Genomic DNA, 21,795 nt, shown 5'->3' on the forward strand with positions numbered 1-21,795 from the left:
CTTTGCTCCTCCTGCTGACCAAGGAATCCTCATTTCAGCATTCCTCCCCTCACTACTGTTCAACCATTGTGATGCAATATCCCCTTCTTGTTCGTGAACCACTGTAAAAACACTGGTGTGTTCAGTGCGCCTTTGCTTTGTAGTTACTTTCCTGCGAGGCTAATCACAATAATTTGTAAATGTGTTTGGTTATATTTTGTAATTGGAGAGTAAGTGTTTTCCTTAATGGTTTTCTTTATCTACTTTATTTCTTCTTTGTGGCGAATTGTCTGTTTTACTTCCGTCTCCTTTCTCTTTCTGCAAGGCGTACACGGACGAGCTGGTAGATCTTCACAGGCGGTTAATGGCACTAAGAGAACGCAATGTTTTACAGCAGGTATGTAACTGCCCCCCACCTCCCCCCCACCTCCGCCCTCCTTTTGTTTTTTTCAGTTTGTGAGAAAACGTGACGTTTGTAGTTCCTTGTCATATTCTGTCGGTCTCCACTTCTACCTTAAGTCGAAATATTTCCACTGCGCTTGGCATATTGGTTTTGTGAATGGATCACAAATAAAGTCTGTATTGTATCCCTAGAGTTGTGGTTGCAGTCATACTCCTTGTAAGGCATAGCTTTCTGAGAATGTGTTGCTGAAGCTCATTGATGTTTCTTTTTGATCTCTTATTTTTTCAGATAGTGAATCTGATCGAGGAAACGGGCCATTTTAATGTCACAAATACGACCTTTGACTTTGACCTTTTCTCCCTGGATGAGACGACTGTCCGCAAATTGCAGAGCTACCTGGAGGCTGTGGCCACATGACCAGTAGCCCCAGAAATGAACTCCCATTGCAGTTCGGAATCCCGTGTCCAGGTACCAGAACAGAGACCAATCGAGCTTGGCCTTCTTTAAATTCTCAATTCACCCAAAGCACTGCCTTAGAGACCTGCCATGCTCCGTGAATGCATACCAGCTGCACTTTTCCTCGTAGGCGTTCCATAGGCACCCTTGTTGTTCAGTCTGTCCTTCCAGCGCTGCACAGGAACACTTGGACACGGGCACTAAAGAGGACACCTGAAAAGAACTGCTCCATTCTACAGAGAGAAAAGCGATTTTTGTTTTAAGAAATGGCTATTGTCTTCAGAACACTTTTAATTCCTCCCAGAGTGTCTGCACCAGAGAGCTATCTATACAGGTCCTTGAAGTCCCAGAAACATTCCTCCCCACCAATGAGCGTTTGGTACTGTTACGCTGGCAACGAAATGAGGATGTTTTGTTTAGACCATTGTCTTTGCTGTGCCAAGCTAGAAAAGAACAAGGAGCACACCTCGCACAGACATGGGCTGGGGAGTTTAATCAACTGGTCATCACTGAGTAAGTTGATGTGTTAAGTTGTTTGTATAGGAAGCCCAAACAGCCATCCTGTGCCGGGTGGTATAGGGTTCTTTAGGCATGGTTTCTTGCCTTCAGAGGCTCTCCGTTGCGTGCTATGTTTAAGTTTGTCATGGTATGTTTTAGCTTCTCTACGAGCGCGAAGTGTTTTAAGAGTGCGTGTATGGATCCCATAGATGTTTTGTGAGCCCTGTTTTTCTCAGTCCACATCCGTTGACAGCCTCACTCTGTTCAGTTCGCTTTAAACTGTAATAGGACAACAAACTGTAAGCTGTATATTTTATATATATTATATATATGTATGTATGTACTGTATGTATAACATGGTCCTAGTTGGGCTTGAGATTTTAAGGGTCTTTCTTTTTTATGTGAAGAGGGAGAGGTTCGAGAACGTTTTATTTGTATTCTTTTTGTTTGATATGCCTCAAGGACAACTTTTATAAGAGTATGAAAGCTGAATTAGGGATGATGGCAGCATTTTGTAATGTGACGGACTACCTTGTATCTCTTTTGTTATCCAGTGTTGTTCGAACACCTTTGCCAAAACCTGTTAATGGTTTCTATTTCTTACATGCGTAGTCCTTGCGATAACATCTGTAAACTGTGTTCGGGAGGGTGGGGTGGAGAATTGCAACAGGACAAAATTAGGGAAGAAACAAAACCGCCATATTTTACTTGGGCATGTGTAAAAGAAATCCTCGTAATGGACTGAAGTGCCACTTTTGTCTCCTGGTGACAAGTCACTTTGCAAAAGTGTTTTTTTTTTTCTTGTGCAACTTTAAAGGACTGCTTCTGGGGAGTAGCAGTAAATTAAATTCCCAAAATGCGTGCTCTTCTAGCAGACTGCTGCAGTTGCCTCCCCGCTTTCACCAGAATGTCTTGTGATTTAAGGGAACAGTGGTCTTTAGCTCTGTGTTCTTAAGACTGTCTGATCAGATATTAGTTTAGATTCTTAGAATTCAGATTTATAAATTGTCAAAATGTTAGTATCTAGATTACCTCTTTGGATCTTTTCAAAACTATAGAGTTGAGTGCTTTGAAGGTTGACTGTATTTGGTGTCGGGCAGCCTTGCACCATTGGCTGGATTTTTTACTCTTAGCTTCAAGTGTGGAGGAAAGAAGTAGCAGAAAGCATCCAGAGCAGACGTGAAGGAGGCAGCATTTTGGATTTGATTTTGTACTGTTTTTAACATTTCAGCATAATTTTTTACTACTTAATTTCTATGGATTATCCTTTGGGCACCATCTTCTTATTTTTTTTTCAAAAAGTTTAGTGACCTCCATTGGCCCTCATAGGGAAATGTAGAGGTTTTGGGTTGTTAAGGTTATTTATAAACAAACCGTAAACCACATCCTGACCTAAGATTCCCTAAGAACCACACCTAAAAGCAAATACTGTCAGTCCTGCTACAGGTTTGAGTTAGCACACATGCCATTGCCTTAAAATGGAGAGGAGGCATCGGTTATGAACATTATAACCATCTCGCACAAGTTGACAACTGGACTACATCTTCTATTGACGAACAATATTTCAGCATAGTTATAGATTCTTAAAAAATGTTTCTGCTTAACACCTGTGTATTATACTTAACTTGAGCTAAGGAGAGCACAATAGCTCCTCATTGATTCTCAAGTGTTACTAAGTGCACAAAAACCTCTTACAATGCCTAAGGGCATGAGCGATTCTGATACTGCCCTTGCTCCACACACACCAATGACATTCAGAGATTTTTAAAGCAGACTTGCATTTAAAACACTACCAGATCTCCAGAGAAGCCTCAACATTACTTCTTGAATGCAACTGTTGGCCTGACAGTACTAAACCTTTTTGGTATGCGTTGGTGCCTAATGAATTGAAAGCACTATGGACCAGGTGATTGCCACAGAAGTGAGTCAGTTACTTTTGTTAGTGGTCTCCTTCTCCATCACACATTTGCAAAGTGACGTTTGTACACCAGCGAGACTATTCTAATACTAGTGCAATCTTAAAAATGACCTACGTTGAAATAACGTTTTTCCAGTTATGCTTAATGAATTTTAATGGTCCTCTGCTTAAACTGTATTGTGTACGTCTTTCTTTTGAAATGTCACAATGGTGTGCAGTCTGTTATTTTCTAACCTCCCTCGTTTTTAACCACTCCACCGCCAACTCCTTATCTGGCCTGCTTGGAGTCTGGAGGGGTGAATGTTGGCTTTGGCAAATGTGAAGTATCCACAATATATCAAATGTTTTGGTTGAATACTTTTAAAAAGTGTTGGAGGACAGTTTATCTTTAAAAGAAACGCAGAGCTTAAGCAGACGAACAAAGGGGAAAGGCGAGGAGTTCTTTTGTGTGTTGTCGTCTTTCTTGCACTGTTGCCTTAGCTGATTTTAGCAGATACTTTGGAATAGTTGAGGATATACTGCAAACACTAATCCAAACTATATTTTCTTGGTGTAAACGAATATTGATATCTTTTTCAGCACTCCTTATTTATACCCGACCGTTTCTCTTGTTTCTATTGAATTACTCTTTTGTTAATTCCTGTTCTCTTAAATCCTGCTTTTTTATGAAATCCGTCTTTATTTAAATTTTTTAAATACGAATAATAAAAAAACTTTCTAAGCTCTTGCCAAACAAAGTAGATCTTGCTTGCACACGATGGCAAGGGGAGCAAAAAGGAGGGATTACAAAAGCAAAATAAAATTCCAGTACAATTAATTTGACTCTTCATTCATTTCTGAACAACAAAGCTTATTTTCAGATGGGGACGATGAGAAGCTCAATTTTTTTATCTAGGAAGCACAAGGCAAAGCAAACTTCCACTTTATCCATCGTGTCACCTTTCCAAGTGCCATTCCTTACATTTTGTGAATAATAAAAGCATTTATATTTAGACACGTCATATGTTGTACTGTATAGGCTAGTGTCGTTTAGTCAAGTGGTTTTAATAAGCGTGTTACTCAGGCTTCCATTGATACTAGTTTAAATGTATCATGCGATAGATCGCTACACGTCATTGCTGGCCACAGTCTGGCCGACTAATGTACTTGGTTATGCTACCTATGGTTTTGCAGCGTGAATCTTTCTGGATTCACTATGCTGTGCATTATTCCGCGATCTTGTGGTTGGGTCCGGATTCGTAGTCTTTCCTTTGTTTTTTTTTTTTTTTTTTTTGTAGCCCAGGTGGGCGTCGACGTCCACCATTTGGTGCACCTCCCGTGACGTCGTCGTGCTTCCTGCGGAAGTCCCACCTTTGGGGCGCCATCTTCAGATTCTTTTTTCCGCCGTTGGGTCTGGATCGTCATCGGGAAGCTCCAGAAGTTCACTCGGAGGAAGAAGGAAGAAAAGCGAGTTTCATCGATAGAATCAAGAGAAGACATCAGGAAAGAACAGATTTCGACAGGAACGCGAAGAAAGAAGACCAGCGAGCCTTTTTCTTCGACGACCTTGGAGAATGCACGCTCAGAGACCCTGAGCGAAATGGACAAGACGCCATTCAAGTTCTGCCCAAACTGCCACCACAAGTTCGCGCAGAAAGACCTGCATCCGGTCTGCAACCTCTGCCTACCGGTGGATCATCAGAGTATCGACTGCAACGCCTGCTCAGTCTTCGCGCCGAAGACACTCAGGGTGAGAGAGAGGCAGAGGAGAGCCAACGCCAACATGGAGGGCCAAGGAAAACCCCCGACACTCTACGCGCTGGGCCTCGACACGGACGACGAGGACAACGTCGCCGAGACAGCCGAAAACTTCACGGTCGTAGAGACCGACAAGAAAAAAGAAGACGAGGTAAGAGAATCGTCGAGCGCAAATCAAAAAACACCTCGAAAACACGAGGGTGACTCGAGAAAAACTGAGTCAAGGTCCACGAAGGGAGCCCCGGCGCCGAAAACTTCGACGTCCAAAGGGGGAACTTCGGACAAAAGGCCCAGCGGATCCTTACAAAAGGACTCCCTGGCGCAGAAAGACGCCGAAAGGCAAGGGTCGTCGAAATCATCCCATGAAACGGGCCGATCGACGCAGAAAGAACGTTCGACGTCGACGCAAGTTTCATCGAAAAGACCCGCGGTCGACGCCGAAAGCATCTCCGAAATGGAGAAAAAGAAGAGGCGGCTCGAGGCCGAAATGGAGAACATCCTTCAAAGGAAGAAGGAGTTCGACGCCAGGATGAAGGAATTCAAGATTCCAACGGTTTCATCGGCGGACGTCGTCGAAGTCGAGGATGAGTTCGACGCCGAAGGGCTGACAAGGGACCTCGAAGAGGAAGAGGAGCCCTATTATGAGGAAGAAGCCGAGGAAGAAGACCAACAATCGTTCTTCGAATCGGCGACATCTACCGGCAACGACGTCGAATGGCAAGATCTCGACACCGAAAACCCGGAGGAGGCCGTGGACACGTACCCCTCGAGGCCTTCGCCACCCGACGACATCGGGGTGTACAATATGGTGGTGAAGAGCGCAGCAATGGCCTTCGGCGTCAAGCTCGACGAGGAGAGGCCGAAAGCAGATTTTCTCGTCGAAACACTGCTCCCCATCCAGACTAGGAGCCAGTTCCTCCCCATGCTACAAAGCGTGATGAACCAGGGGAGAGAAGCCTTCAAGGAGCCTGCCACCTGTCGGTCGATCACGCCCAGGACAGAGAAAAAGTATAAACACTCCTCCCTGGACCCACCTTACATCAAGGGTAGCGTCACCGCAGACTCCATCATTGCCTCCACGGCCAGGAGAAGGGCCAACGTGCCAGCAACCTCGGGCCCACCTCCAGATGAAGAGAGCAGGAGAATCGACCTCACAGGCAGAAAGGTCGAGAGGAACGCCGCAATGCACTGGCGCATGGCGAATTCAAATGCACTCCTAAATAGACACCAGTACCAACACTGGGATGAAATGGGGGAGCTAGTAAAGCACCTCCCCGAAGAATACCGCCAGAGAGCCTCTCACCTGGTAGATGAAGGCAAGAACATCGCCAACTCCTGTATAAAGACGGCGTTGGATGGGGCAGAGACTTCAGCAAGACTCATGGCCATAGGGGTCACAGAAAGGAGGCATGCATGGCTAGGAATCTCGGGATTCAAACCGGAAGTGCAGAACAACATCCTTGGCACCCCCTTCAACGGAGAGACACTGTTCGGAGCAACGGTGGACGAGAAGCTCACCCAGCTCAAGAAGGAGAACGAGACAGCGAGGTCCATGGGGGCCCTGCAGCTGAGGGGAATGAGACGAGGAAATCCCTCGAGGAGACCCTACGGTAGGGGTGGAAGCCAACAGGGGACGTCGCACCAGGCGTTCCAACAAGGTCAGCAGGGCGAAGGTCACGGACAAAGTCAGCAGAAGCAAAGCTGGCAATATCAACCTCGGGGCCAGTCCTTTCGAGGGAGAGGGAACGGACGTGGCCAAAGGAGGAGAGGGGGCGATCAGCCCTCCTCGAAGTGACTCAGCACGCAAGAAGACGCCCACCCTCGTCAGGCCCCCAAGGGTGAGGCGCAAAAAGGTGTCATCAGGGGGAAGAGAAGATTCAAGAGCCTACGAGCATACGTCACCGGTAGGCGGAAGGCTGAGGTTCTACCTTCAGGAGTGGCGGCGCATAACCACAGACAAGTGGATACGGAACATCGTGCAGTACGGATACTGCGTAGACTTGGAGAAAAGACCTCCAAACAGAAAGCCGAAGGGAAGACAGAGATCGGCCCAAGAACTGGCAATACTCAGAGAAGAAACACGGAAACTCCTGCAAAAGGGAGCCATAGAGACAGTGCCGTTCAGGGAACGCAACAAAGGGGTCTACTCAAACTACTTCGTGGTTCCGAAGGTAGACGGAGACCTCAGACCCATACTGGACCTCCGGTACCTAAACAAGTTCGTCAAAACACAAAGGTTCAAAATGACTTCACTGCAGGAGGTACTGCCACAGATAAGAGAAGGGGACTTCATGGTCACCGTGGACCTCAAAGATGCCTACCTTCACATCCCAATAAACAGAAGGCACAAGGGCCTTCTAAGATTCAACATCGAACAGGAACACTACCAGTTCACAACCCTGGCCTTCGGATTAAAATCAGCACCAAGGGTCTTTACAAAATGCCTGTCGGCGGTAGCGGCACACCTACGAAAGCAGGGAATACACGTATACCCCTACTTGGACGACTGGCTGGTCAAGGCAAACTCACGCGAGAAGTGCGAGAGGCACGCAAAACGCGTAACAGACACCCTCACAAATCTGGGGTTTTCCATCCACTGGGGAAAATCGTCGCTGGAACCGGAGCAGGTAAAGATTTTCCTGGGGGCAAAGATCAACTCCCTACACAATACGGTAGTGCCCAGCGACAGGAGGACAGATGCTCTACTGAAGGAGACGCAGCTCTACCAGAAGGGGCGAGCTCTGACAGTGAGGGCGGTGAGCAAGATGATGGGAATGATGGCGTCCTGTATCCAGCTGGTGCCGAATGTACGCCTGCACATGAGACCATTCCAGGAATGGCTGCAACAGCAATGGTCACAAGCAAACGGAAGTTGGGAGGATCTAGTGGTTGTTACGCACGCAGTGCAGGAGGAGATAACTTGGTGGAACAGAGACAACATAACAACGGGGAGAAGCCTGACACCACCAAGCCCAACAGTGACCATTACCACGGACGCATCACAGAAGGGATGGGGAGCGCACATGGACAACCTCAGGGTGAGGGGTCTATGGGCTCCAGCGGACGCGGTCCGCCACATCAACTACCTCGAGTTGAAAACGATACTGCTAGCCCTGAAGGCATTCCAGAAACACCTGTTCGGCCAGAGAGTGTTGATACAGACAGACAACACCACGGCGATGTTCTACATCAACAAACAAGGGGGGACACAGTCGTTTCCCCTCTCATCCCTAGCTCAGGAGATTTGGAGATGGGCCATACCTCTCAAGATAGATCTACTGGCAATTCACCTGCCAGGGAAGGACAATGTGGAGGCAGACTGGCTGAGCAGGCAGTCCTCAGCATCGCACGAGTGGGAGCTCAATGGCCAGGAAACGGAGAAAATCTTCCAGAAATGGGGGACTCCCACAATAGACCTGTTTGCAACACGCCACAATGCAAAATGCTGAAGCTTCGCGTCCAGGCAACCAGATCAGCAATCCAGGGGAAATGCCCTATGGATAAGCTGGTGGAAGACATTTGCCTACGCCTTTCCACCGATACCCCTGTTGCACAGAGTGCTAGAGAAGTGCAGAACCAGCAACATGACTCTGATCCTGGTGGCTCCACAGTGGGCGAGGCAGACCTGGTTCTCACAGATTCAAGAAATGGCGCAAGGCAATCCGTACAGGTTCGAGAGGAAAAAGGACCTGCTCTCAATGCAAAACGGAGAGGTACTGCACCCAGAGCCAGAGAGCCTCAACCTGGCAGCATGGCTCCTGAAGACCTAGAGTTCGCACACCTAAAGTTGCCTCAGAGCACCATGCGAGTGCTACGGGAGGCAAGGAAACCTACTACAAGAAAGTGCTACAGCGCAAAGTGGAAGAGATTCACGGTGTGGTGCAGGAAAAAGGGACTGCAAAACAGGATGACAAGAGACTCAACTGTGCTGAGGTACCTCACACACCTTCTAAAGAGTAACCTCTGCTCGAGCTCCCTAAGGGTACACCTAGCAGCGATCGTTGCCTACACCAGAGGTGAGAAAGGTGGAAGTTTCTTCACCTCGCAGGTGGTGAAGAGATTCATGGAGGGAGCCAAAAGAATGGCACCCCCGAAAAGGTTGCCGCCGCCGGCATGGAATTTAAACGTGGTTCTGACGGAGCTCATGAAGGCGCCGTTTGAACCCATTCACAAAGCCACTCTACAAATGTTGACGATGAAAACTGCCTTTCTAGTGGCCATTACCTCACTACGCAGGGTGAGCGAGCTTCAAGCACTAACGCTACAGGAGCCCTACATTCAAATTCACAAAGACAGGGTGGTCCTCAGGACGGACCCCCACTTCATGCCCAAGGTAGTGTCGGCGTTCCACATGAACCAGACTATCCAGATACCGAGTTTCTTCCAGAACCCGACTACAAACGCAGAGAAGGCCCTGCACACCCTCGACGCCAGAAGAGCGGTGATGCACTACATTGAAGGAACCAAGGAACTCAGGAAGTCGAAGCAGCTGTTTGTGTCCTTTGCTACCAGCTTCATGGGTAGACCAGTGACCAAGGGCACCATCGCTAGGTGGATTGCCCTCACTATTCAATTCTGTCACAAACAGGCTGGACAGGAGCTAACGGAGGGGGCCCAAGCCCACTCCACAAGGAAGAAGGGGGCCACAGTTGCCTTCCTGGCAAACACGCCCATCCAAGACATTTGTCTCGCAGCAACTTGGGCATCCGTGCACACGTTCACGAAGCACTACTGCGTGGACATTCAAATGAATAAGGAAGCACAGGTCGGACAGAAGGTGCTACAACACATTTTCAACGACCAGCGATCATCTTCCACCCAGCCACCACAGAAATAGGAAAACCGCTACAAAATCTATGCACAGCATAGTGAATCCAGAAAGATTCACGCTGCAAAACGAAAAGTTTCTTACCTGTCGGTGTAGTTTTGCAGCTTGAAGATCTTTCTGGATTCACTAGCGAACCCACCCACCTCCGCCAGGAAGATGAGGCTGGAGGAAGAGGGGGTGAAATGGATAGGATCAAAGAAGTGGAAACGTACAGAAATATGGACAAAAGGATTAATCAATCGCCTAGGGTTAAAAAAAATAAAAAAAAAAGGAAAAAACAGGAAAAAAAGAACCCGAAGATGGCGCCCCAAAGGTGGGACTTCCGCAGGAAGCACGACGACGTCACGGGAGGTGCACCAAATGGTGGACGTCGACGCCCACCTGGGCTACAAAAAAAAAAACAAAGGAAAGACTACGAATCCGGACCCAACCACAAGATCGCGGAATAATGCACAGCATAGTGAATCCAGAAAGATCTTCAAGCTGCAAAACTACACCGACAGGTAAGAAACTTTTCGTTCTTGTGAATTACTTATGTGCTTCTTTGATTGCACCCCCATGGTTGAGAAGGATATTTACAACTTGATGCCCTAATCTTCTAGCGATATGACAATGCCTAAGAGTATTTTCAGCACTTGTTCCTGCATATCATTTTGAAGGTAGTGACTATTGCACCATCATGGTATTTTCCATTGGAAAATAGTTGGGTAGTCCACTGAGGCATTTGTGTGTTGGCTTACTCCTATCAATGCTGTAGGAATTTCTGAGATTCTGTCTTATCTACTCTGTAGCGGTATCTGGACAAAGTAGATAACGCTATTGTTTGTGGCGGGGACAAATAATGTGTTACATGTTTTAAGATACTGAAGGTAATCAGTGAGTACTGTAATCAGAGCAGTGGGTATATTGCAATGCATGATGTTTCTTGTGTATGAAAATTAGGTCCAGTGCTTATTTCACAAGTTGACTGAAACCTAAAGCTACCATGTAATGTTAAACGTTTGTGTTATGGGGCTGTCTATTTCCAGCAGGACAATGGGATGTTTGGTGCATGTTCAGGAACTTTCTGTTTTAACAGTTTGTGGAAGTGTCATTTTTTTCACCCATATAGGAACACCCATGGTTGGTTGGATTTAATGAGAGCTGTCGGATCTAGGACCAAATACAGAAGCAATTGGCCCTGGAAACGGGGAAGAACTTGGGGTTTTAAGTTTCCTGTTAATGTTTGTAGAGCAGTCTGAGGAAGGTGAAACATGAGGATCCATTTAGGCCACAGCACGTTAGATTACGTTCCATATCTAGTTGTCAAACTCCCAGGGTTGAAAAGGGTGTCCTGGATGCTCTCTGACCCCTGTCCAAATACTGGTGAAATACCTTGGAAATTGAGAGGAAATGGTGTTTTATTATTTTAGTCATAGTGTTAACGTTTGCATCGTATCCTGTATAAGAAAACATACTTTGAGCAATTCAAGCCATTCTAACGTGGATTTTCCTAGTTTCGTGATTTACAGAAATACCCACAGTTGGAAGTTTATTTGGGTGCTCGCCGACTGCAGCCCAACCTCCAAATCCTTGGAAATAGATGGTACTAAGTTCTTCAGGGATGTTATTGATGTTTGCACAACAATTGGGTTAAGAAAATGTATGGATTCCAAGAAGTTACACCACCCTGATTTCCTGCGGTCTCTAGCTGTCCCATATCCCTGGGTGGGTTTGGGTTCCCTGGATGCCAACCAAGGCAAGGTCCAAATACTGATGCGACTGCCCATGTAAACTGATATGCAGTTATGGGCACTAAAGAATATCTTTGACACTTGTCGGGTATTCCCGGCAATTTGCCTATCGCAGGTCAGCAGAAAGACTACTATGACCGGAGGGTGATAGGGTGTGGCCCAAAACCTCCATGGCTTCCCCAACTCCTTTTGGGCAAAAAAAGTGTTATACCCTCCGGTAGTGAGGAAGACCATTGCCTATGCTGGGACGACTGTCCCTGCCCCAAATAAAAACAATACCCTAGTCTTTAGATTTTTAAACCCGACCCGTTGCGCCATAATTTAGAGTAATGCCCCCAATTACCCCTCCCCCAATAGGGTGTGGGTGCAGAAAGACTGTTAACCCCCAAACCCCCAGAGGGTGAGGGTTGCAGCCTGATATAATTATAGGCTGCCGCTCCATGGACAAAAAGAGGAATCCATGGTGTCTAATGGGGCTTTTCACCACCGGTAAAATCTCCAATTTGCCTCCAAATGGAGTAGAAAGATTGTGTGGCCAATTGAGATGCAGCCCAATTCCAGCAAAGGCAGGCGCAAGCCTATTCCTCTTTTTGCAAAATACTCCCTGGCACATAGTGATGTTGGGTGTGTCCTATGCACATCAGTGTAATTCTGAGGCCATTTCCAGCATGTCCTTAGCACGCAAGGGGTGCAAAGTAAGACTAAACTCACAGATCTCAGTTATGGCATGCGTTGTGTGGGTTGAATGCCACAGGGGTTGAATTTCAGTGGTATTGTGTGTTTGAATAAGAACTAGAACTCGTTTTCAGCAGTTCTTCTTTTTTTTTTTTTTTTTTTTTTGCTTCATTATAGTCAAAAAGCGTTATCAGCTCACAGTGCATCGTGAAGCTTAGAATTAACAATAAAACATTGGTAACAGAAGAAAAACTATGCATCCAGAAATCCAATAAGATGGTCACAGCAGTATGACCTATTGACAACCTGGTGTAAGGCATAATAACTTAAAGAAATGAAGACATCTGCTATGACAGATTCTGCCCACACCATCTTACTCTATTTAACTGCAAATTCCTAACATAAAGAATATCCACAGGTACCAGACTCTATCCGGAGAATTTGTCACCAGCGCTTCTGTGCATGGATAGGTATTTGCTTAAGTTAGTTAAAGCCTCAAAAGATTGATATGGCTCTGCCAGAGACAGTTCTGTGTTCGAGGCATATGAGCTGCAGATTGTACACTTAGCATAGATCGCCATCTGGTGTTGGGCCCGGATGTTTGCAGTTTGTTTTTGTTCTTTGGACAGTCTTTGGAAGTCACGAGTTTGGTGACTCCTCCTTCGCTCCGTACTGCGCATGGGCTTCGGCTCCATCCTCAGATTGTTTTTTTCCGCCATCGGGCTCGGATGTGATACTTCGTGCTCCGGCTTCGAACTTCTACGGTTCCAGCCTCGACGGAAAATCCTCGTTTCTTCGAGTTTCTTCATCATCATCTTCATCTCTCGAAGCGGCACTTTCTCTATCCCGTACATCGGCACCGGCCTTCGGGCCCTCCTCGACTCCGGTCCCGGCCGATGGATAGGACTCCGTTCAAAAAGTGCCCAAAATGTGGGTCTAAATTTCCCCACACCGACCTCCATCAGGTGTGTAATCTTTGCCTCTCTCCAGAACACGAGGCCAGAGACTGCCCCGCCTGTAAGTCTTTTCGATCGAAGAAAACCATCCGAGATCGAAGAGCTCGACGCACCATGGCGCACTCATCGTCTGCAGCTCCACCGGACATCTTCGGAGACGGCGCCGAAGCTTCGGGGCAAATACACACCGAGCAGGAGGAAGACGTCGTCAGCGCTTCCGAGGCTGACGACTCCGACGTGGAGGACATCACACCGGCGCAGCGGGTCGTGAGTACTGTGCCCCCTCCCACCCCCGCGCCCAAAACCAAAGAGACTCAGCTTACACCCTCGCCTGCTGGCTTGGGCAAAACCAAGACCAAAGCTTCTATCACCCCACCTTCGGGCCCGGTGTCGAAGCCTCCAAAGTCTCAAGGCAGCTCGGGATTGAGCCAGCCGACGCCCGGTGCCGAAAAACAGCATCCGGCACCGAAGAAAGTAATATCCAGCTCGACTCCGAAGCCACCGGTGCCGAAGCCTGGACTCTCTGCGCCGACCAAACACAAACACAAATCAGTCGGCACCGACGCTCCGGCGCCGAAAACTCCCTCGACGCCGAAAAAACCGGAGGCCCCAAAAAAGCATGGCGCACAGAAACCATCGAAGCCCTCGGTTCCGAAATCATCGGTGCCGACGGACGATTCGGCACCAATGGCTCTGTTTACACCAGACCCTTTACAAAAGACTCTGTCCAAAGATCCAAAGACTGGGCTATTGACTTTAATTATCAAGAAAAGACGCCTTGATATTCCGGCTCCTCCTCCACCGCCCAAACGGAAGGACTCTGCTACTTCTCCCCTCAGAGTGCCCTCCCCACTACCTCCTCCCCTGCCTCCTCCACCTCTTCCACCCCCTCCCCCTCCCAGGTCTCCGCCACCTTTACCTCATTACTCTCCGACCCCGTCCCCAGATCCGGACGACGGGGACCCGGACAATTACCCGGAGGACGCCCCAATGGATCCCACTCCACCGGGGACCCCAGACCCATGGGAGGATTACAATAACCCTGATATACCCGATATGCCTCAGGACGACCTATACCCATCCAGGCCGTCTCCTCCAGAGGACTCCTTAGGGTTTCATCATTTAGTGCAGAGAGCAGCACACTACCATGGGGTGGACATTCACAGTGAACCAGTGGAAGACGACTTCTTACTGGACACATTTGACATACAGGACAAATCCACATCTATTTTACCCATGCTTAAGGGTGTCACCAAGCATGCCGCAGAGGTGTTCAAAGACCCTGTCAGGGCCAGGGTACTAAACCCTAGAATAGAGAAAAAGTACAAGGCGGCACCCACAGACCCTGCATACATTAAGGGCCCTGCTCCCTTAGATTCCCTAGTTGTCTCTACAGCTAGAAACCTTGCTAACTCCCAGTCCTCAGGAGAAGCCCCACCGCCAGACAAGGAATCCAAACTCCTAGACGCGCCTGGCAAACGCACCGCCTCTCAAGCTGCAAACATGTGGCGCATTGCAAACACACAAGCGCTACTTGCGCGCTATGACAGAGCACACTACGACGAACTTGAGGCTCTTATGCAGCACCTTCCCGAGAAACACAAGCGTAGGGCTCATGAACTAATACAGGAGGGTAAACTAATTACAAACACCTCCATTAAGTGTGCCCTCGATGCAGCCGACACTGCTTCTACAGCCATAAATACCAGTGTCCTGCTTCGTCGCCATGCCTGGCTCAGGATCTCAGGGTTCAAGCCTGAAGTCCAGGCGTCCATACTCAATCACCCCTTTCACCAACAAACTCTCTTTGGGCCAAAGGTAGACGAAGCGTTGGAAAAGATGAAAAAGGACACAGACACAGCAAAGTCTATGGGGGCACTCCAAACACAAGCCTCTAAACGTTCCTTTCAACGCTCCTCCTTTCGTGGCACAGGCAGAGGCTTCTCCACCGATAGCGCCTCTACCTCCTACAAGTCCCCTCCTCAAAATACCTTTTCAAAGGGCAACCAAAGGGGTGGTTACAGAGGCAACAACAATAAGGGCAGGGGCAAAACTAACACCACCCGTTCTGCCACCCCGCCCACACAATGACTTCCCTCCGCTCCCCCCAGACCATCCCACTCCGGTCGGGGGCAGACTACAAAACTTTATCCACGCATGGGAGTCCATAACATCGGACAAATGGGTGACCCAAATCATTCGGTCAGGGTACTGTCTCGAGCTAACATCTACCCCACCCAATATCCCACCAAGGCACCGTCCAATGTCTCAAGAACATTCCACACTGCTCAAACAGGAGGTACTCTCCCTCCTCCAAAAACACGCTATAGAGCAGGTCCCCGTCAATCAGCAAAATCTAGGGGTCTACTGCCTATATTTCTTAATACCAAAGAAAGACTGGACCCTCAGGCCCATTCTGGACCTCCGGCCTCTAAATGCCTACATACATTCAGACCATTTCCACATGGTCACCCTACAACAAGTCCTCCCGCTCCTCTGTCAGGGAGACTTTCTCACAACCTTGGATCTGAAAGACGCATACTTTCACATTCCAATACACCCCTCTCACAGGAAATACCTCAGGTTCGTGGTGGACGGGCAACATTACCAATTCACGGTTCTCCCCTTCGGGGTCACCACCGCACCACGGGTGTTTACCAAATGCCTAGCGGTAGTAGCAGCACACCTCAGACGTCAACATATTCACGTCTTCCCTTACTTAGACGACTGGCTGATAAAAGCCGCGTCCTACCACCAATGTGTGCAACATACAAACAGCCCCATCCAACTGCTCCACCAGCTAGGCTTCACGGTGAACTACCAAAAGTCCCACCTCATACCATCTCACACAAAGCAATATCTCGGGGCCACTATAGACACCTCCAAAGGTATTGCCTATCCAAACTCAGCCAGAATCACAAGCATTCAAGCCTTACGCAAAACATTCCTTCCCCAACACTCTCTTCCAGCAAGAGTGTTTATGAAGCTCATAGGAATGATGGCGTCTTGCATCTTCATAGTGCCCCATGCAAGACTCCACATGCGTCCACTTCAAGAGTGCCTAGCACAACAGTGGAACCAGGCCCAGGGTCAGCTGACGGATCTGGTGTTGGTGGACGGCCGCACACATCACTCTCTGCAGTGGTGGAACACCACAAACCTTTCCAAAGGGCGGCCGTTCCTGGACCCGGTTCCTCAGGTGATTCTAACAGCGGACGCATCGCTCTCCGGCTGGGGAGCGCACCTCCTACACCTATGCAAGGTCTATGGACGCCACAGCAAAAATCGCTCCACATCAACCATCTGGAGCTCTTGGCGATCTTTCTAGCCCTAAAATCTTTCCAAAAACAGATTTCGGGCAAAGCAGTCCTCATTCGCACAGACAACATGACTGCAATGTATTATATCCAAAAACAGGGGGGGACACACTCTCCCCAGCTCTCCCGCTTAGCCCAGAGCATATGGAGATGGGCAATTCCCCAAAACATCTTTCTCCTGGCACAGCACGTTCCAGGCGTACAAAACACCATGGCAGATCTGCTCAGTAGACAAACGCAACAACAACACGAATGGGAACTGCATCCACAAGTTCTTCACCCATTCTTCCAACAGTGGGGGCATCCTCAGATAGACCTCTTCGCCACCCACGAAAACAAAAAATGCCCAAGCTTCGCCGCCAGATACCCACACCCATTGTCCAAGGGCAATGCGATATGGATGAACTGGTCAGGCAGATTTGCATACGCCTTTCCACCTCTCCCACTAATTCCATTAGTGGTAAGGAAGCTACAACAACACTCCCTCACACTCATTCTAGTAGCTCCGACGTGGGCCAGGCAGCCGTGGTACACCACGCTACTACAACTGTCAGTGGTACGTACCACATCAAAAACTGCACCTATCCCCATGCCTCCTAACCCAGAACCATGGAGAAATCAGGCACCCGGACCCAGCTCAGCTCAACCTGGCGATCTGGCTCCTGAAATCTTAGAATTCGGATACCTTAACCTTCCCCCTGATTGCATGAACATCATCATGGAAGCCAGACGTCCTACCACTAGAGCATGCTATGCCGCAAAGTGGAAAAGATTTGTAATTTACTGCCGTAACAATACAATCAACCCTTTAGATGCATCCATACAGCACATAATATGATATCTGCTCCATCTTCACAGGTGTAACCTGGCATATTCATCCATACGCCTACACCTAGCAGCGAGCGCTGCTTATCTACAAAACAGGCAGCATTTATCACTCTTCAGAGTGCCCGCTATTAAAGCCTTTATGGAAGGCCTTAAACGAGTAATTCCTCCCAGGGCACCACCTTCCCCTGTATGGAATCTAAATTTAGTTCTTACACGACTAATGGGTTCGCCATTCGAACCAATGCATAAATGTGAGCTACAGTTTCTCACCTGGAAAACAGCTTTTCTCGTAGCTATCACTTCCCTTAGAAGGGTTGGTGAAATACAAGCGTTCACTATACAGGAACCCTTCATACAAATACATCACAGCAAGGTCATACTTCGCACAAATCCGAAGTTTCTGCCCAAGGTCATTTCCCCCTTCCATCTCAATCAATCGGTGGAATTACCTGTCTTCTTCTCGCAACCTCAATCTGTTGCAGAAAGGGCCTTACACACACTCGATGTGAAAAGGGCTTTGCTATACTACATACAAAGAACGCAACCCTTCAGGAAGACTAAACAATTGTTCGTTTCCTTCTCTCCACCACATAAAGGCAACCCCATTTCTAAATCAGGGATAGCTAGGTGGATTGTAAAGTGCATACAAATTTGCTATCAAAAGGCAAAAAGAACATTATCTGTTCCGCCTAAAGCCCACTCTACAAGAAAGTTAGGGGCTTCTATGGCTTTTCTAGGGAATATACCCTTAGATGACATCTGCAAAGCAGCCACATGGTCTACACCGCACACCTTCACAAAACATTACTGTGTAGATGTGCATTCCAAGCAGCAAGCTAGTGTGGGCCAGGCTGTACTAAAGACACTTTTTCAAACCACTGCAACGGATACCGGTGGTCGCCGCTAAGGTTGGGTACTGCTATATAATCTATGCTAAGTGTACAATCTGCAGCTCATATGCCTCGAACGGAATATGCTACTTACCAGTATGCATCTGTTCTTGGCATGTAGAGCTGCAGAGTTGTACACGCCCACCCGCCTCCCCGGCTACCTGTATCCGTTCCAGTACATCTTATTTAGATACAACACACATGGGTTTCTCACTGTTATTACTACGCTCCATCATTTCCCTGTTGGCGAAAAACAATCTGAGGATGGAGCCGAAGCCCATGCGCAGTACGGACCGAAGGAGGAGTCACCAAACTCGTGACTTCCAAAGAACAAAAACAAACTGCAAACATCCGGGCCCAAAACCAGATGGCGATCTATGCTAAGTGTACAACTCTGCAGCTCTACATGCCAAGAACAGATGCATACTGGTAAGTAGCATATTCCTTTTCAACGCTCCCAGGGGCCTGTCAACTCAGCAATGATGTTGGTCACCACGAGGAACTTTGGGTGTGGACAGTCGAGTGCCGTGCTGTAGATCAGGTTGATGTCCTTCAGTCAGCAAAGCAGATCCTGCCCCATCTCTCAAGATCTGAAGTGGGTTGAAGAGACATCCATGAGGCTAAGCCTGCTGGCTAATGAATTTCAACTGCAGGGCATGCATCTGCCATTTGGTGTTCGGGATGAGGATGATGCACAAGGGTGGGAATCCAAGAAACCTCAGAGCTTGTCGTGCTAAAACAAAACACAGGGCAGTTCCTGAGACATCAGGATTATAACCTGAATTTCCCAGACTCACTATGGCAGAGAACAGGCTCTGAACAGCACCATTGCAGAAATGAATGGAAGTCTGCCGGATGTCAGGAGGTCGGCTGTTGACTGAAGGTGGTCCTCAACTGACTGCAAGCCCACCTTTAGCAGCCAGTCTTTAATGTACAGGATAACATGTACTCCAGAGCTGCGAAACGGGCAGCGGCCACTACAATCACATTTATGAGCACCCAAGGGGCTGCAGTAAGACTGTAGGGGGCATGGTAAACTAACAGTGTTCCTGGATCGTAATGAGTAGTAAGTAACGCCTGTGAGACTGCAGGATGGGTATATGGAAATACACGTCTTACAAGTCCAAGAATGCCATTCAGTCTACTGGGTAGAGCACTGACAACACCTAAGCCAGGACGGGAATTTTAATTGCGTCCTTCCTCAGAAAAGTATTAAGTGATTGGAGGTCCAAATTAGAACTGAGCCCTCCATCCTTCTCTGGAACAAAATTAGGAAGTAGCACGAGTAGCATCTTCTTCCTTTCTCGGAGTCCAGCACCCATTGGATGGCACTCTTGAACAACAGAAGGTAGACTTCATTAGAATTCTAGAGTGCTTTGTTGTGGGAAGAAAGTGGGGTGGGCAGGAAATGAATGGCAGGGCATAGCAATCTTTAAAATCTACTTGTCTGATGATAAATATTGCTAGTTTGGGTAAAAATGCTGTGTTTTGGCCAGGCGTGATGGGGCAAGGCTAAAACGACTTGGTGCAGCTGCAGCAGTGCATGAAGAATTGGATGATTGGTGTTCATGCTGGATCAAACAGCTTATGCCAGTGCTGTGTCCTCAGCCCTGAAAGGACTTGGTTGATTGTTTCTGTACAGGTTTGGAGGGCTGCCATAGTCTTTAAGATAGCCCCCAAGAACAGCCTCTGAATTTTCTATGTTGTAGGATTATTGCTTAGCTGGCCTTTGCATCCGCAAAGTTTGTGTTATGGTTCTTCTCATTGAGTTGTTCTAGTGATGAATCGGGCTTTTCTCTAGACAGCCTGAAGCCGGTAAAGGGCATGCACATCATGGACACTTTTTAAAGTCTCCAGAAAACGTGGTTAACTGCATCCTGGTTCACCTTCTTAGCACAACCATGGTCCAATATCTCTGCTGATGCAGTCTGTAATGTGTAGCTTAAATACTTTGGCGTCTGGGCCATCCTGTATGGTACGGGCTATAAGGCCCTGGGATGTCGGCAAGAGGTCACTGGCCATGTCCTGCAGTGCCAGTGTAATTCCCTTCAAGGCAAACTGTTTTAATGGATCTTGGCTCTAGCCTAGCCTAAAATATTCAGTTTGAGGCATGTGTGCTGTAGATAAACATGCTTTGCATACTCCTGCCATCTAGTGTTGGGTCGGGATGTTTGCAAGTTGTTTTTCTTCGAAGAAGTCTTTTCCAGTCACGAGGTAAGGTGACTCCTCCATTCAGTGATAGTGCGCATGGGCATCGATTCCATTGTTAGATTGTTTTCTTTCTGCCATCGGGTTGGGACGTGGTTTGCGTCGCACCGGTTAAGAACCATCCCTCGACTGTATTCTCGTATGCGTTTCACTATTCTCCGTGTATCGAATAGATCGGAAAACTCCATCTTCGGTTGAAGACCTCTTGGGCAGCCTTCTGGCGTAGCCACTTCGGTTTACTTCTACTCTGTTCCATACTAGCCATTCTTCTGCCGATGGAACTGACTCCATTTCAGTTCTGGCCTTGGTCCCACTCCAAGCACCTGCACACTGACCTGCATAAAGTCTACAACTTGTGCCTCTCACTGGAGCACAAAGATAACTATTGCGACGCTTGTCGACCGTTATGATCGAAAAAGACTTAGCAGGATCGTCTGGCTCGATGGAGAGACATGCAGAGATAAAACATTGAACACACTCTGGATATCACCAAGAGATGGAAGTGTCGGCGGCGGAAGAAGAGGAAGCCTTCCCTGACCCAGAATCCAATTCCAAACTGGAAATTGAGTTGGAGTCCGAAGACGTTCCACTGGGACAGGGTGCCGTGAGTAACAAAGCCACTTCACCCCTCAAACTCTCTTCCATTAAGCAAAAGGCTTTGGCAACACCACTACCTTCGGGCCATGGTTGGCACCGACACGATGTTTCCGACGCCCCTTCCTCGGGCCCTGCACCGAAACAGTTGGTCAAGCTTTCCAGCTCTGGACCGAGTCGAGGAAAGCCATATTCGGAACCGAAACCTTCGGCTTCAAAAGACAAAAAGACAAGTCCAGTTCGACACCGAAACCTTCGGCCCCGAAATCAAGAAATACCCTTCAAAAGCCTCCGGAACCTATACTGGGCATTATGAAGGAGGAACTGGACCCTAAGCAAATGAAAATGATATTAATCCAAATACTGGACATATATTGGCTAAAGGAGTTACACCTTCCAAAAGGAAAGTTGGTACAGAGGACATTGGCTGCAAAATTCCTCTAAAAATGGACCTCGCTACAAGCCCTATTTTATCCTAATTCTTAATCCCCTCCACCATCTTCACCATTGCCAGGCTCAGATCCTTTGCACATAAGACCTCCGGGTTCTCCACAAACACAGCCTGATATAGGGGATAATTGTCCACTACCAACAGACCCATGGGATGACTATGATGTCGACCCACCCTTGTTTAATGATTCTGATTTATATCCTGCGAAACAATCACCTCCTGATGACAATGTAACGTATCAAGTTTTTATTTCTAGGGCAGCATCTTACCATGGTGTTACGTTATACAAAGAATCTTTAGAAAAATATTTTTCGTGGGAGACAC

General features: G+C 47.8%; 1 protein-coding gene across 2 annotated transcripts in view; it reads left to right on the plus strand.

Annotated features, from left to right (window-relative positions):
- MLLT1 (MLLT1 super elongation complex subunit) overlaps window positions 1-4,071 on the plus strand; it is a 146,658-nt gene extending 142,587 nt beyond the window's left edge. The window contains exons 11-12 of one of the 2 annotated variants that reach the window (XM_085638357.1): window positions 305-376; window positions 671-4,071. In XM_085638357.1, the coding sequence (XP_085494483.1) occupies window positions 305-376; window positions 671-799 (201 nt within the window). In that variant the 3' untranslated portion in view covers window positions 800-4,071. The remainder of the gene's footprint in view (window positions 1-304; window positions 377-670) is intronic. The other variant, XM_085638356.1, reaches the window with a different exon arrangement.
- The last annotated feature ends 17,724 nt before the right edge of the window (window positions 4,072-21,795 follow it).

This window comes from Triturus cristatus, chromosome 12 (genome assembly GCF_964204655.1).
Source record: "Triturus cristatus chromosome 12, aTriCri1.1, whole genome shotgun sequence".
Lineage (NCBI taxonomy): Eukaryota > Metazoa > Chordata > Amphibia > Caudata > Salamandridae > Triturus > Triturus cristatus.